Genomic DNA, 15,811 nt, shown 5'->3' with positions numbered 1-15,811 from the left:
GAGAGGAGAGGCGGGGGAGGAGGGGCGGGGGCATTATAATCAGTGAGACGGTTTTATTTTTCGTTTTTTTTATGTTCAGATGGGAAAGGGTACTATTCCGTGTTGTTACATTGACCACAGGGCCAGAAACGTATGTACGTATAATGTTTGACCTACAATGTACTAATACTTTTTTGTAGTGATATAACACGAACGTTTTATTAGTTTCGACCACAATAATGATATTTGGAGATATGGGTACTGTCGTTTCATTTCGAGATGCCTTTTTTGTTTTATTTCGAGATTACTTTTTTTTTTATTCTAAAACCATCAGATAATAGTCTTTACTTTAGACTTTAGAGTAAATACATGTTTCAGGAAAAATCAAAACATACATACTGTGATTAGTTCCCAGGCCCCTGCGGTATATTCAATTATAATTACAGGATATCAGGTTTAGAGAACCGCATAGCTTAAATATTATAATACATTACAATGCACCATTGTCACGTTGATAGTTTTTTTAAACCGGAACCTATCCACTGCCATTCTTATGCTTCAATCTTTGTTGCAATCAAGGAATTATAAATGCATAGCATCAAAATGAAATATAAATACATTGAGAGGAAAGAAATCTTAAGTCTGATAAAAACAAGCTTTATCTTATGCGTCATCCTCGGTACTCCAGTGGTTACGCTCACTTTCGCTCTCTGCACCCCTGGAATATGTCAGGCACTAGCTATTTGATTGGTGTCAGGTAAAATATATCCTGACCAATCACTAGGCTGATACTTATTTTTTAGAGTTTACAAAGGAGCGACGCCCGACTTCAAAGCCTGTCAACTTTCGCCGCTACGCTACCGCGAGATTCTTTTGGTGTATATCAAAGGACCAAACTAGTCTTCTCGTCTCATCCTCAAGGTGCTGCACATTGAGCCTTCAATTTTATTATGACACATTCCAGGGGTGCAGAGAGCGTAAGTGAGCGTAATTTAGAATACAGTATGTTCCAAGTTAATAAAGCATCTATTAAGTGAAAATCTCAATCGCGATTATGATTTGTGCAGTGCTATTCTTTGCTGAAAAAAGATTTCGCTGTTAACAAAATGTCATTTCAATAGCCCATGTTTTGGTCACAAGACAGCCAAACCTCCTTTAATTAGTTAACACTGAAATCATCATGAAGTACTTGAAATAATCACGAATTGGGGCAGTTATTCGGTGATTATTACAGCGTCATTACGGGCACCTCTTTGAATTTCTCTAACAAACGTGTAAAGTTATATAATTTATATTGCTATACATTGATTATGTGGGAATGATAATGATATTGAACACTCAAAATAATATACACCAATTTGTAATTATGCAAAATGATGTTCCATGCCGCTTTAATTTTCTCTCGCTCGCTCGTAGTCTCGTTCAACCAGACTCTTGTTGTCTTCGTAAGCTACGCCAATCTTGAATTATAAGTGATCAAGCGTCTGGTTGAACGAGACTAGTTCTCTCGCTACTAATACCGGATGTTGACGAACTTTCTTGTTTGACAATTACTCGAATCAGTTATCGCTAGGAATGTCAAAATTTGGTATTTCAAGAATGAGCATGATATTATATTTTGTGGGTCTGTCTATATTAGCTAGTCATTGAAGTTTTTAAACTGAGAGTACACATTTATATTATTTACCCTTCGGGATCAATCGGGAACCGACGGCATTTGCCAACGGCTCCCGAGTGCTTCGAGACCCTCTAAATCCGTTATATATGTATTCATATTAAATATTTATTACATTTTTACCAGTAAAATATCAAAAATTATCAGTGTGATAAAAACTTATTTCTTCACGTGTGATGATATAAGTTCCAGTATCCATTTTGTATTGACCAATCAAAATGTTATTTTTTATTTACTGCCGCATGATTTTCTGTTCATCTGCAGAGGAAAAGATGGCAGAGTAAATGATTGTTTTCAAATCTTTGGTGCACACACAAAGTTAGTAACACATTTACGCAATTGCTTTCATTTTTGTTGGCAAAACGTACCAGTAAATAGCAACAAAAACTCGGTAGAAATGCGTTGAGTGGCCCATTCAAAATGGCGCACAGCTTGTTATCAAGGGTGACGTCATTAGAACCCGGCGTCAAATATTCCGCTTCTAGTTTGGTGCAGAAAAAAAATTCGTCATTTTTACTTTATCAATGTAATAAATAGAAAATCTAATGGTTTCCCGTTAACTGTAAATAACAAAGATATTTCACGAGAATGTCATAACATTGATATTTTGCATGAGTGCTTTAATTATCATCCGGATTCGCTCTCAAGTAAATATAAAGGTATGTTAGCACTGAACCACAACTTGATGCGAACGTATCGATATATATTATTAGTTTTGAGGTTAATTAACAAAGTGTGTTAGAATAGCTGTATTTGCATAACGCTTATAATATAGATAACTACAGTGTACAATCTAAGGCTTTTTTTCCCATTAATGATCATCCGGATTCGCTCTTAGGTAAATAATGAAAACCCCTGTCGTTTATATTACTTGATACGAACATATCGATTTTTTTTTATTAATGACCAAGTTTCGCTTTTAGGTAAATTAACAAAATGTGATAGTAGACTTATGATATAGATTTCTACAGTGTATGAAATTGAGTCCAATTTCTCATTAATGATTATCTAGATTCGCTCTTGAGTAAATATGTAAATTACATGTACGATATGTTACAATGTTGCTCTTGTCCTTAAATTGATACGAACTTATTGATTTTTTTTATTGATTATACCAATTTTGGCTTCCAGGTGAATTAACAAACTGTTAAGGTATCTATATCAAAAATTCAATAATGAATGCTAGTGTAATTGAATCAAAGGCCAAATAAAACAGAAAGTGTGTTTTAGCCTTTCCTAACTACTGCTCAAGAACCCCTTGCGAGGTCTTACAGAAATTGTGATTCGCGAAATTAAACCCTCGCAAATAAGTTTTGGACACGAAATCGAGAAATTTTAACCCCGCGAAATTTAACATCTGTACAGTACTCAATTTCTTCGTATCTTTCCCTCGATTTTAAACTATTTGCGCTTGAAGTGAAAGGTTGCTTTTGAAATTTGCTTGTGTCTTTCGACTTGGGCCGGTTTGTGCAGGATTTGGTCAATCGATATCAGCTATGTTTGATATAAATATTATATAAATTGATCACTTTGAAATGATCACTTTGAAATCCGGATTAGACAGGGACCATTATATCAGGTTATATCGAATAATATACATAGCAATTAACTCACACGATAAACCATTAACACGTTATTATGTTGGCTTGGCCTAGACGAAACTGTGGTAGTATTTATTGATATGTCAAGGTTTTTTTTATGTCACGTGTTTTATGACGTCACGGTAATCGTGATTTCAAAAACAAAACTTCTCGATTCTATAGACGCCTGTCTAATTATTTCATCACTGAACCTCTTTAAAACCATTACAGTGACATTAAGATGTCTCAGACTGGGATTTAGTCCTTCTTTATAGCCCTTTATATTAGGATTTCGGGCGAGTATCGTTCGATGTGGTGATGGGTTTCCTTTCAATGAAACTGTGAAAACAGATGCTAATAAACTGTAAAACTTTAAAAAAAAAAAAAAAAAAACCTTTTGTTTTATCTCCTCTTCTTCTTTTCTTTTTCTTTTTAAGTGTATGGAAGTTTTATTTGATTAACTATCTAATAGAAAATAATATAGACCATCTTCAGAGACCCACGTTTCTTGCCTTTGCACTATATAGCATTCTGTTGTTCGAGTACCCCCCGACCAATCATACAGCGAATTTGATTTAACCCTACTATCCCGCGACCTTTGATTAACACTACAGTCCAGTACAGCCCAAAGCTCGTCTGATAGAGACGTGAAAGTTTTGTTTACTTTCCGGATGACCCTCTACATCATACTCGATACATGTGAGACCCGTTTGCTATTCATTCATTTACAATAGCCGTCCATATAACCTTTTCGAGAACGAAGTATACTCCCTGATATGGCAATGGTGCACACGGGTTACCCCCCTTTCTTGGTTGTGTTGTATATGAGTTACGTCCCTTGATTTGAAATGCGCCCTGACGTTGGAAATGTTACGTTTCTTATTTGGAAAGGTCAAAACGAAAATTACCTGTACATGTACGACACAGCTGTATATAAATATCTAATTGAATTGAGGAGAATTTAGCAGCATACCCTGTAGCTTCACTTAGACTATGCCCCTAAGTTACTTAGCAACATTGCTCAACTTGGGTTATGTCCCTTACTTGGTAATATCGCTTAAGTTAGATACTGTAACATCTATGCTCATAATTTCTCCCTTATTTGGTAACATAGCTGCATCTGGGTTACGTCCTAAGCCTGAAAATAGAACCACACTTCGGTTTAATTCTCCTTTCTTGGCAACAAAGCCACTCTTTACATGTACTCTGCGTCGATATCGTGTTATATATCTATATATAAGCTAACGTCGCTTCAAAATCATCTTCCCATTTTTCAGAAGTACTTGAGAAGTACGTAAAGATTTTCCCTTTCGTGTCTGCGAAAACTTGCAGCGTTTATACAGCAAGCCGTGCACCTAGTCTAGAGAATCGATCTAGACTGTAAGATGTCTATTACCTAACAACACAGGATACTGTTTCACAATAATCAATCGTGTATAGCTTCCCTTCGTCTCTGAGGTCAAGGTCGAGTGGTTAAAATAATTCTGTCGGAAAAAATTTGGACAGAACCTCACTTAATCGGTCTCCGATAATTGAAATATATGTTTTTTCATATATCTTCTTATCAAAGCATTTGCCTTTCAAGTGAATTTTAACTGTTCAGTTTATCCGGACGTTTTCATCTTGGCATGCTCCTTACCTGTAGACAAGATATTTCACATGTATATGTTGTTTAGAATGAGCAGCAATGTTACAATTTTCAGTCTGATGTTTAATGATTTTCAGTCGCTTTTAATGATTTCTGTCACATGAACACTTATGGATTTTTAATTAATCATATTAAATAAGTTTCACTCACAATTATTGATTTCTATCACAGCTAAAGATTTTTGATCAATCCTATTTAATGCTTTTCAGTTTAATAGTTTACATTGTTAATTTGTTAATGTTCATGGCCACGCTTTTAATGGTATTAATGTTCATGGTAACGGTTTTAATGGTATACATGTTCATGGTTACTATTTCAATGATATTAATGTTCATGGTAACGGTTTTAATGGTATTTAATGTACATGATTATGGTTTTAATGATGTCAATGTTCATGGTTACGGTTTTAATGGTATTAATGTTCATGGTTACGTTTTTAATGGTTGTTTCACGATGTGGCCTGGCGTTGCCCGAAAGACAAGACTTCCTGGATACCCTTTACAACATTACAGAATAAAATAGTTAGTTCAATTTTGTGACCACAAAAAAATAAAAACGTAAATTATTGTGAGTTTGGTCTTTATATGATTAGTATACAAAATCTCATACGGAATTTGTTGAAGGCGGAGACGGGCTTAGTCAGAAATATTTAAACTATGAATTGTCTTTATGATATTATGTACATGTACATGTACCAGTAGGACCCCATCCGGATATGAAGGCTTTTGTAACATAGTAATTGGTTCATTATCTACAACCGACATATTTCTGTGGTGTGTGTTAAGTTTTACATATGATCACGGTTGCCTTCAAGCTTCGTGCTGAAGGGATATTTCTCTTCAGCTCGATTGTTAAAGCGGCGGACTAGGGAGACGTGGGTCGCTGGTTCGAACCCTGTGGAAGCACGCTACTCTCTTTCCTGTTACACATGTATAAATGGTGGCCGTGGCCCTCCTTGTGGTGAAGGGGAGTTTTGGTCTGGGTTGTAATGGTGTTTGTAAGCGAACACATTTAAACAGAGGACTATTGTGGCAGATTTTAATTGCACATATCCAAAATCATGGGAAATTTCCTTTGGCTCAATTGGTAGAGCGGTGGATTGGGAAGCCGGGGATCGCTGGTTCGATCCCTGGTGGAAGCTAACTTATATTTTTCCAGTTATAGTCTGGTATATATGGCTGTTGTAGATACACCTCGTTGCATCTTGTTTACCACCCTATTCCGTATACCGGGTTTTCTATCACAGTTGCGTCAATCTACTTTGTTGAAGTTCACACTCACCTTGTTTAATATATAGTGTCTCCTTGTCCCTATTATGTATGTGTATATGTGGAGGGGGGGGGGGGGCTATGAACCAAGACGTCATAATGAAAGATGACGTCGCAAAGCATTGTTACATGCCGACACATTAAGAGATTGACCAGTGACATCATGTCCAGTGTGTTACCCACTAGTCGGTAACAAAAAAATGTTTACCATCTCCTAGCAGGTTTATCAATTTATCAACGAGTCGGGAATGAGGAAACCTACAGTGAGTGTGGGAGAAATATGACTCTATTTAAACAGAAATTCGAACCGTAAGAGTACATATGAACCTTTACAATACTCGATATTATCATTTTCCTCACTCGGTATTTCCAAATGAAAACGATACGTGCCTCTTGATATATAAAACGGTATTTTATTCGTGCTTCTATATTTTATTGAAAATATTATCAAATATATTTATCGCGTTCTTATCAAATATCCGCACGCAATATTCTTTTGGCATCGTCCCACAGCGCAATGGCGAAACATTAAACCACATTTTCGTTAGGATGGTGAACTCGTTCTAGCGTGAAGACTAAGCTAATACAATTAAACAAATATCATCAACTTTGTTCTGAAACCTTGGGTGTTGCCGGGTGCCATAGAGTCTATTTTACGGTCAATGCACAGGCCTCCATTTCAAATATCATGGATATGTCGGCAGAAATCGAGATCTAACGAAAATTGGATGTGACATTTTGATAACATCACACCACTGGAACAAATTGCTTTTCCCAGAAAGTCCCCAGGAGGATTGATTGAAAAAAATCGCAAGTAAGACTATTATATGAATATATTTTTTATTGTTTTCATAAAAATTGCATTTTTATAACCAGCGCATCATATGTCGACTTATTCATATTTTCAAGCTCCGCTGTTAAACTGAATCCCGTGTTCCTTGTATTGCAAGCCTATTGCGTTATAGGAAGGCTGTCGTTCGAGTATCCTCGGGACTTGTCACTCACCATACCGGCGACATGTGACGTCTTAGGCCACTCGGAACTTCTCGGCCGATACGGTCATCTAACGTTGGAAGGAACTGGAATCGGGGCGAGGTGTTCCGAATGGTCTTAGGCCTGTTCGTTTATGCGGAACAACCGATTTGTCTGTTTTAAATGTAACATTTTCGAGTATAAATCCTGGTGGAACTGAAAATGTGTATGCAAGTCTTGCAAGGCTTTGTCAAGGCTCGCCTGAAAGCAGCATCAGATTACCGCGTCCGACGTTATATCTTACAACTCTGGTCGAACCGGTTCAACCGTTTGGACTGCGATAGGCTTTGTCAAGGCTCGTCTGACAACAGCATCAGGTTACTATAGGTCCGGCCTTATTTCATAAACGAACAACTTTGATCCAACCGGTTCAACCGTTTGGATCGCGATAAACGAAAACGACCAGTGTTGTTATCACACGAAGGCCTTGTCAAACACTAGATACTCAAATCACAAATATACATGTACCTATCTTAATTTTGTAGATATAGACACCAGGGTCTAGTTTAAAATGTGATTAGCTTAATAACTGTTTAATGACGTTTTTTCTAACAGTTTGGTCAATATACAAGATAATAATCTGTTATTTTGCATGTAACTTTACTTTGTGTATGCATGTACAATATGGAAAGTTTGAACGCAGGAAATTGTTGTTTTGTATAGAAAGAAAAAATAATCATTGATCAAGCTTATCACTTCCTGAACTATTGAAACCCGTTTTTTTTACAATTCATTTAGATGCTGAAGTGAAAAAGAAAAAAAAAGGATTTTTTTTTTTTTTTTTTAATAATTTAAATATCTTGAATTAATCTAAGAGCCGTATATCATCCCGATAGCCTTGAGGCCCGAAGGCCGATATTGGGCGAGGGTTTACACGGTCAGATATGATTCGTGCAGGTAGATATGATACGTGCAGGTAGACATGATACGTATGGGTAGACATGATACATGCAGGTAGATATAATAAGTGCAGGTAGACATGATACGTGCAGGTAGACTTGAAACGTGCAGGTAGGCATGATACGTGCATGTAGATATGATAAGTACATGTAGACATGATACGTGCAGGTAGACATGATAAGTTCAGGTAGACACGATACGTGCAGGTGGACATATACGTGCAGGTAGATATGATACGTGCAGGTAGATATGATACGTGCAGGTAGACATGATACGTGCAGGTAGATATGATTCGTGCAGGTAGATATAATAAGTGCAGGTAGACATGATACGTGCAGGTAGACTTGAAACGTGCAGGTAGGCATGATACGTGCATGTAGATATGATAAGTACATGTAGACATGATACGTGCAGGTAGACATGATAAGTTCAGGTAGACACGATACGTGCAGGTGGACATGCTACGTGCAGGTAGACATGTTACGTGCAGGTAGACATGATACGTACGGTTAGACATGATACGTGCGGACAGATATGATCCTCGGACAGATATGATGTGTGTGGGCAGATATGGATCGATCCGAAATATAACCTATGCTGAGTTAGCAGCATCGCACAAATTTATCATGATCAGAGCTAGACATCATAAGACCATATCCTCAGCCCCATGTAGGATATTGGAAAAATATTTGTATAACCCTTATTCATAATATAAACAGTAAATCATCAAAATCATTACTTTAAACACAAATCGGTTTTAGATGAGGCAAAACTAACATGAAATGTTTTGAACCGGAAGTGAAAAGTATATGGAGCGTGCCGCGCATGTACAACTGTATGGCGCGTGCTGATTGGTGGATATTGCGTATGCCGGGAAATTCGTACCAAACATAATAGATTTCCACATCGTACACCTGTAATATACATCAATTTTCGGTTCCGCATGCAGTTTATTTCAGCGGGAACTATAATCGATATTCAATCTAGAATTATATCGTCATAATAAGAGTTCCATGTACATTTTTAAAATGTATCTGAGATGACGGTTGTCAGTCACATTAACGATCGCACGAGTTATGAAAATAAAATCTATAAACGATTAAGGCGAGCGTGTAATATCTGCATTGAAAACGAGGTGTCAATTCTCATATCATGCGAATGAAATGATATCATCTCTTTTTCTATGGTATTATTTCAGGTTCCCTTCACAACTCATTTCTCTTGATTTACAGCTAGCTGTTACCCAGAGGGAGAATATTTCTCGAATCAATAAAATATGTGCTTGCTAAACCTACAGGAAACGCCATTTAACCAAACAGAATCATCGTCTACAGCGATAGCACCGAGGTGTTGTAATATCTAATAACCGGAACCGTCCCGCGATCACCAATATCCGGAAAAGTAACAGATCAGGCTGTAGCTCATCACCGTAGGCACAATTCATCAATATTCATGATATAAAAACAAATAATTGTCATTGAACTGGCATCACTTGCAGTGAATTTCGAGTTCAGAGTGTTTATTTTGCTGTCTCATTTGCGTTTCCCAATGAGAGATGCTTTTATTTTTGTGTGTGTTTTTTTCGAAATACTTGTGAAGAAAGAGATGTGTGCTAATGCGTTCAAATTTTACACCAGTTAATAAAATGACAAGTGATCATGAGTCATACAGCCTTTGATGATTAACAAATCGTTATAATTGATCGTTCACATTTCGTATTATTATTCAGCGTTTTTAATGATAGGAGTCTGTTTAATATCGAGGTCAGAGGTCACCTTCGGCAGATGCAGAAAATCGATACCCGGCTTTATGATCATATTTCATAAAAGTCGTTGTTAAAAACTGTTTTGTAACTAGCAAGCTGTGGTTCATCTCGTTTGAAACACGCCTTGTTCTTATAACCAAAATGGTAGCGAGGAGAGGGAAGAAGCAGAGGGGCGGGGTTTAAATCTTATTTATGGACCGATATACAAATATCTGATATTAAGATGATTTGTCATGCTCATAAATGTGTTTATTCTACAGCACCAACTTTTCTAGATACTGTTTATTAATATTTAATATTTACTATTATTCAAATAAAAGCTATCGGAAATGTAAAAAGAAAAAAAATGGAGCCTTGTTCGGAACTATGTTATATAAGAAACGATCTACAATCGAGGCCTGTTCCGTGTCCGGATAAAGCCGGATGGTTCGTTCTCATCCTCACACGGTTGCTTAATTATCTCACTTCCGATGTAATGAACGCCACTTATCGTAAATAGTAAACAAGTTTGAAGCCATACCCGTACGATATTACCTAGACAAATTGCACTCAATATTGGAACTTACGGAACCGAAGGATTTCGATTATGGCTTAGCTAGCGGAAATATGTACGAGACTAATCACAATTAATCGAGAGGAAAAAAACATTATTTCACGGCGATTAAAATTTAATAAACTCGCGTCTGCTTAACAAGATAGTGCAACCTGACAGAAAAATCGATACATGCCACTTTATGGAAAATTCACTTTGTCTTCGCGATGGGCATTCGGAATACATCGGTCGATTTCCTCCACCCCAATCTAAATTTGCACAATCTAAATTCGATTTTACAATCGATCAAGGTGGAATACAAATAAAAAGGGCGAGTTGTTCCGAAGTTTGGGAGCTTGTTATGGTATTTAAGAGCCTGAAAATGTAGCTTTTCAGTAAAAGGTGGTCTAGGAGGCTTAAAAGCAAAAACGTTTTGTTAGCAAGAAAGATGCATTCCAAATAAACTGTACTGTTATATATTTAGAAATTCAAAATTTCTCCTTAATTAAGAGACACGATCAATTATGACACTGCTTGTTCCAAGTCGACACAGGAAAAACACAACATATAAAATAGCACCAATTTTCTCGTATTCTGTAAGTTGTTTTTCGCCTTGTTTCGGTTTCTCTTCAATACTATTACATTTTACAATAAATTTTTAAAAACCTTTCTTTTCATATATTTTCAGGCAGGATGACGCGGCCAGCGTGTGTTGTCGTTGCGCTGTTGTCCCTGTTGGTGACGTCATGCTGGTGTGTCGAGTACACGTGCCCCGAAGAATGCACGTGCTCCCACCGTGACAGCCCGGACCTTCTTGTCGATGTCTTTTGTTCCTTATCAACCGTCCATGACAACAGTAACTTCGCCCTATTTCGAACGTCAGTTAACAGTACTTTGCACTTGGAGTGCGACCCTCAACTACATTCCCATCTGAGAAGTCGGATGTTCCAGGACCTCCACACATTTTCAGCACTCACATTTGAAAATTGCAAATTTGATCATATTCCGAAAGATCTGTTTGTGGGTATGTCATTGTTAAAAATCCTTACCGTGATAAATGCTAGAAAGTTGACCTTTGACCCGAAGGCGTTTTCGAGCGCTTCATCTTTAACACGCTTGACAGTTGTGGCTTCCGAAGTGTCAGTAGTGCCAAGTCTGTGCGAGAATAAGGATCTTGTTTACGTCAACTTCACAAATAACAAAATTCGGTCTATGGCCGATGCCGGTCTTGCCTGTGAAAATAGCACACTTCTGAGTCTTTCCAGAATCGTCCTACCGTTTAATGAGTTCGAATACCTCGGAAATGAACTTTCGTCTACCGCCCCAAATTTGTGGGAGCTAGGGATAAGTAACAACCGTATTATGACGATACATCGAGACGCCTTTTGGTCTCTCAACGACCTTGGTTGGTTAGATCTGTCTTCCAATCGCCTTCGAAGACTTCCGCCCTATCTTCTTCGTAAACAAGAAAATCTACAGATAATCGCATTGAATGGAAACAATTTAGGCCGAGTTCCAGAAGGTTTCTTCGGTTATTCAACAAAACTCCGTGTGGTGACTCTAGGAGACTGCAACATGGACGACCGGATATGGACAGAGTTGTGGCCCCTGCGAGAAATGACAGAATTACAACTCCAGAACAACAACATCAGCAAGCTTGACAGGGAATCGCTGTTAAGATTCGAAAAACTGTTTTATCTGGATCTGTCTGGAAACCGGATACGATATCTAAGTGAACGTTTCTTCGAAAAACAGTTACAATTGGAAAAATTAAAACTTGGGAAAAACAAAATTGAAAATATTGACAGGCATGCATTTGAAGGTTTGACTTCGCTGTTGGAGTTAGACCTTCGAAACAACAACATAAGCCAAGCTGATAATGAATCTCTGCTTCCGCTTCAGTCAGTCTCCCAATTAAACATCTCTTTCAACTTCCTGTCAGAGATACCGTGTCTAAAAACTATGGAACACGTCAATCTTATCGACTTCCGGTTTAACCGAATCGATACTTTGGATTTAAATACGTTTGAAGGTCTTCCTACTCTGAAGGGTATAAGCCTCGCTTTCAATAACATACGCGTTGTACCACGTGGCGTGTTCAACAAACCGCCGTCTCTTCAGATTTTGAATTTGGCATATAACGACATTGATGTGATCGAAGACGAAGCTTTTCATGGCGCTAGTGAGCTGAGATGGATGTTCCTTCAACACAACAACGTCAGTGACGTCACATGGGCGTTCAGTTCCCTCTACTCACTCCTCCATCTTGATCTGAGTTACAATGCAATAGCCAACTCGGTTAACGGGGAACAGTTTCCGAAATCTCTCCAGGAAATCAATTTGGCGAACAATAAGATCACGAGCGTTGCAGATTATGCTTTTTATAATTTCAAAAATTTAAGAAAAGTTGACATTCGTTATAATCTTGTACAGACTTTAAAATTGTTATCGATTTCCGTGTCACCTGCCTTGCAAGGTACCCCACCAACTTTTTACATCGCTGGTAATCCGTTTGTCTGCGATTGCAAGTTACAGTGGTTGAGAAAGAAAATGGAAGAGAGTAGACCGTCTTATGGTCAGCCGATTATTTACGATATGGATGTAATACTGTGTCACCGGGGATTCGAAGCTCAAAACAAGCTCCTTTATAAACTTGAGCCATCAAACATGCTTTGCAATTACTATGAGGAATGCCTCATGTCAAAATGTCGGTGTTGTGAGTTTCAGGGATGTGTCTGCAGATTCGTCTGTCCACACCGATGCACGTGCTTCCGTAGTCTTGACCACAGTACGACAAACTTTGTTAAATGTTCGCGTGAAAATCTTACTAGTATTCCCTCCCATATCCCAAGCGTATCCACTCAATTCTGGCTGGACGGAAATAACTTCTCGAGTCTCACGAGATTTGGATTTCTTGGACTAGAGTTTCTGAGGATACTCTATCTAAATAACAGTGACATTGAATCTATACAAAATGGGAGCTTCGTGGGACTAAAATCAATTGAAGTGTTAAATCTAGACGGAAACTATCTGGAAGATGTGCTGTATGGAATGTTTTATGGACTAGAAAACCTTGTCGAGCTAAACTTGGAAAACAACAGAATTTCTTTCATTGATTATTCTGTGTTTGAACACACTCCAAATATCCAGAGACTCTACCTAGCGAATAACCAGCTAAAATTTATAGTTGATGCAACGCTTTCTAACCCCATGTGGCATCGACTGTCTTTGGCGGGAAATCCGTGGTCATGTGACTGTAACTTCCTGTCAATGATGCTCTATAATACGAACACGATTGTAGAGAAAATTGTCGACCGGAGGGATTTGGAATGTGTAGCAGACGACACCGATGTTGACAACATATACGCTTTCAACAGCAGGCCCAATAGAGCTGTAAATTTTGAGGATGTAGATATGGAAGCGATGTGCCCAAATGTGACATTAGTGTTTAGAAATTTGTCACGTGAAAGCTTAACTCGTGTCCTTGACCGCACAGACAACCTCCCGCTAATTTGTGCTATCGTTGCAATTGTCGTTGTCGTCGTTGTTCTTGGGCTGGTGTTTTGGCACAAGAATATTATCCAGGTACTCTGTTTTGCAAAATTTGGATGTCGAATGTCACACGAGAAGTCGGACGTGAACCAAATATATGACGCTTTTATATCCTACAGTCATAAAGATGAGGATTTCGTGATTCGGGAACTTGTTCCGAGACTTGAAGATGTGGACCATCGGTTCAAACTATGTGTTCATTATCGGGATTTCCCTATCGGAGCTTCAATATCGGAGACTATCGTTCGTAGCGTGGAATGTAGTCGTAGAACCATACTTATCATGTCCGATAACTTCCTGAAGAGCGAGTGGTGCCAGTATGAATTCCAAACGGCTCATAGCCACGTATTACAAGACAGGACAAATCGTCTTATTATTATACTGCTGAGTGACGTTAATGTAAACGAAATGAGCTCCGATCTCAAACTATACCTGCAGACACGGACTTATGTAAAATATAGCGATCCCTGGTTTTGGGAGAAACTGTATTACGCTATGCCAGACATTAAACACCGGGTTACTCCGATAGATAGAATTCTTGACATCAGACCGGAAGTAGGTGTTGGAAACACTTCTTCCGGTCTCCCAGACGACGAAGGATACGAAACCCCGATATCACGTGTGTCTAGTGTCCATCGGCACACGTGTGACTTCGGTCACATGACCGAAGCCGTTGCAAACTTTAATATTTATGAAGAAATCCATCCTGTTGAAAAATCGGAGAAGCAAATGGCTTAAATACACGTGTATTAAAATGAGTTACCATTGTATATGAAATTAATGAAATGAGCATGGTCGAAAATGAAAATGAAAACTTCAGAAAGAAGTTCGTCAATCTCATATAAAATGGAAGCAAATTCAAGTTCCATTTTATCATGTTACCGAGAATGTATTCAAATATTCTCAAAAAGGGACTTTCCGCAAGTCATCAAACTCGCTAAATAACTCTACTTTGTCCAGTATGACGTCCTTATGTAATGACGTCATTTAAATTGTCTTGGTTATGACTTCATAATGGGTATGAGGTAATACGTAAAATGTGACATGGTCGTATTCACTACTCTACTCGGTAGTCACGTGATAAATATATTTATTTAACATTGACATTTTATACTTATCTGTGATATATATATATATAAATATAGACTGTCCAGTTTTGGAGGGAAAACTTATTGTTTTGAAATTAATTCAGAGACCTGATGAAATAAAATAAAAAAAGGATGTTTTTTTTATAAATGTAAAATGACTTCGTATCTTAAATATATTGCATACAGGCTTTGGAAAATGTAGAGATTCTGAAATCGGTGAAACCCCGATAGTCGTAATAAACTGGTACAGTATCTGAGCAGTGAATTTTTCAAGACTTGAGAATATATTTGTCACTTGTTCTCACATTGCATTGAAATGATGAATAAAACGAGTTTTCCGGATTAACGTAATATTAACCGGATAAATGAAATCCAGTTAAGCGAGGCTTTCCGGTATTTTTCGTTAATGCGATCACGGATAGAGGACAAACAAAAAATGAATAATTTATGGTTTTCTCCTAGGCTTCAAAATTCTGCTTAGTAATGTGACAAATAATTTTCTTAATTTTTCAGAAATGTGATCGTTAAATTATATTAATTAGAAATTGTTTGAAAGGTACTCAATGAATTGATTTTATTAGCAATGTAATTGCAATGAAATAATTAAAATAATTCTGTTATTAATTTAATTGAAATCTGGCCGCATGATTGATTGACATGTGGAACTGTGTATAATTTCATTTTAATTTGCTCAATTAATTGCATATTTCAATTATAACAGAATCTAGCGTGTTTTATTTTCTTTATTTCCCAATAATAATGAAAAATCCGCAAAGTCTTTGATCCGCTAAG

The 15,811-nt window shown here is 37.5% G+C and overlaps 1 protein-coding gene across 1 annotated transcript in view; it reads left to right on the top strand.

The window, feature by feature from the left end:
- LOC110454178 (toll-like receptor Tollo) overlaps positions 1–14,783 on the top strand; it is a 24,754-nt gene extending 9,971 nt beyond the window's left edge. The window contains exon 2 of the mRNA XM_021503553.1: positions 11,068–14,783. Coding sequence (XP_021359228.1) covers positions 11,073–14,669 — 3,597 coding nt within the window. The 5' untranslated portion in view covers positions 11,068–11,072 and the 3' untranslated portion in view covers positions 14,670–14,783. The remainder of the gene's footprint in view (positions 1–11,067) is intronic.
- Positions 14,784–15,811: the final 1,028 nt, after the last annotated feature.

This window comes from Mizuhopecten yessoensis, unplaced genomic scaffold, assembly GCF_002113885.1.
Source record: "Mizuhopecten yessoensis strain PY_sf001 unplaced genomic scaffold, ASM211388v2 scaffold7713, whole genome shotgun sequence".
Taxonomy (NCBI): domain Eukaryota; kingdom Metazoa; phylum Mollusca; class Bivalvia; order Pectinida; family Pectinidae; genus Mizuhopecten; species Mizuhopecten yessoensis.
Note: the sequence above shows the minus strand (reverse complement) of the source record. Positions and strands in the feature narration are given on the sequence as shown.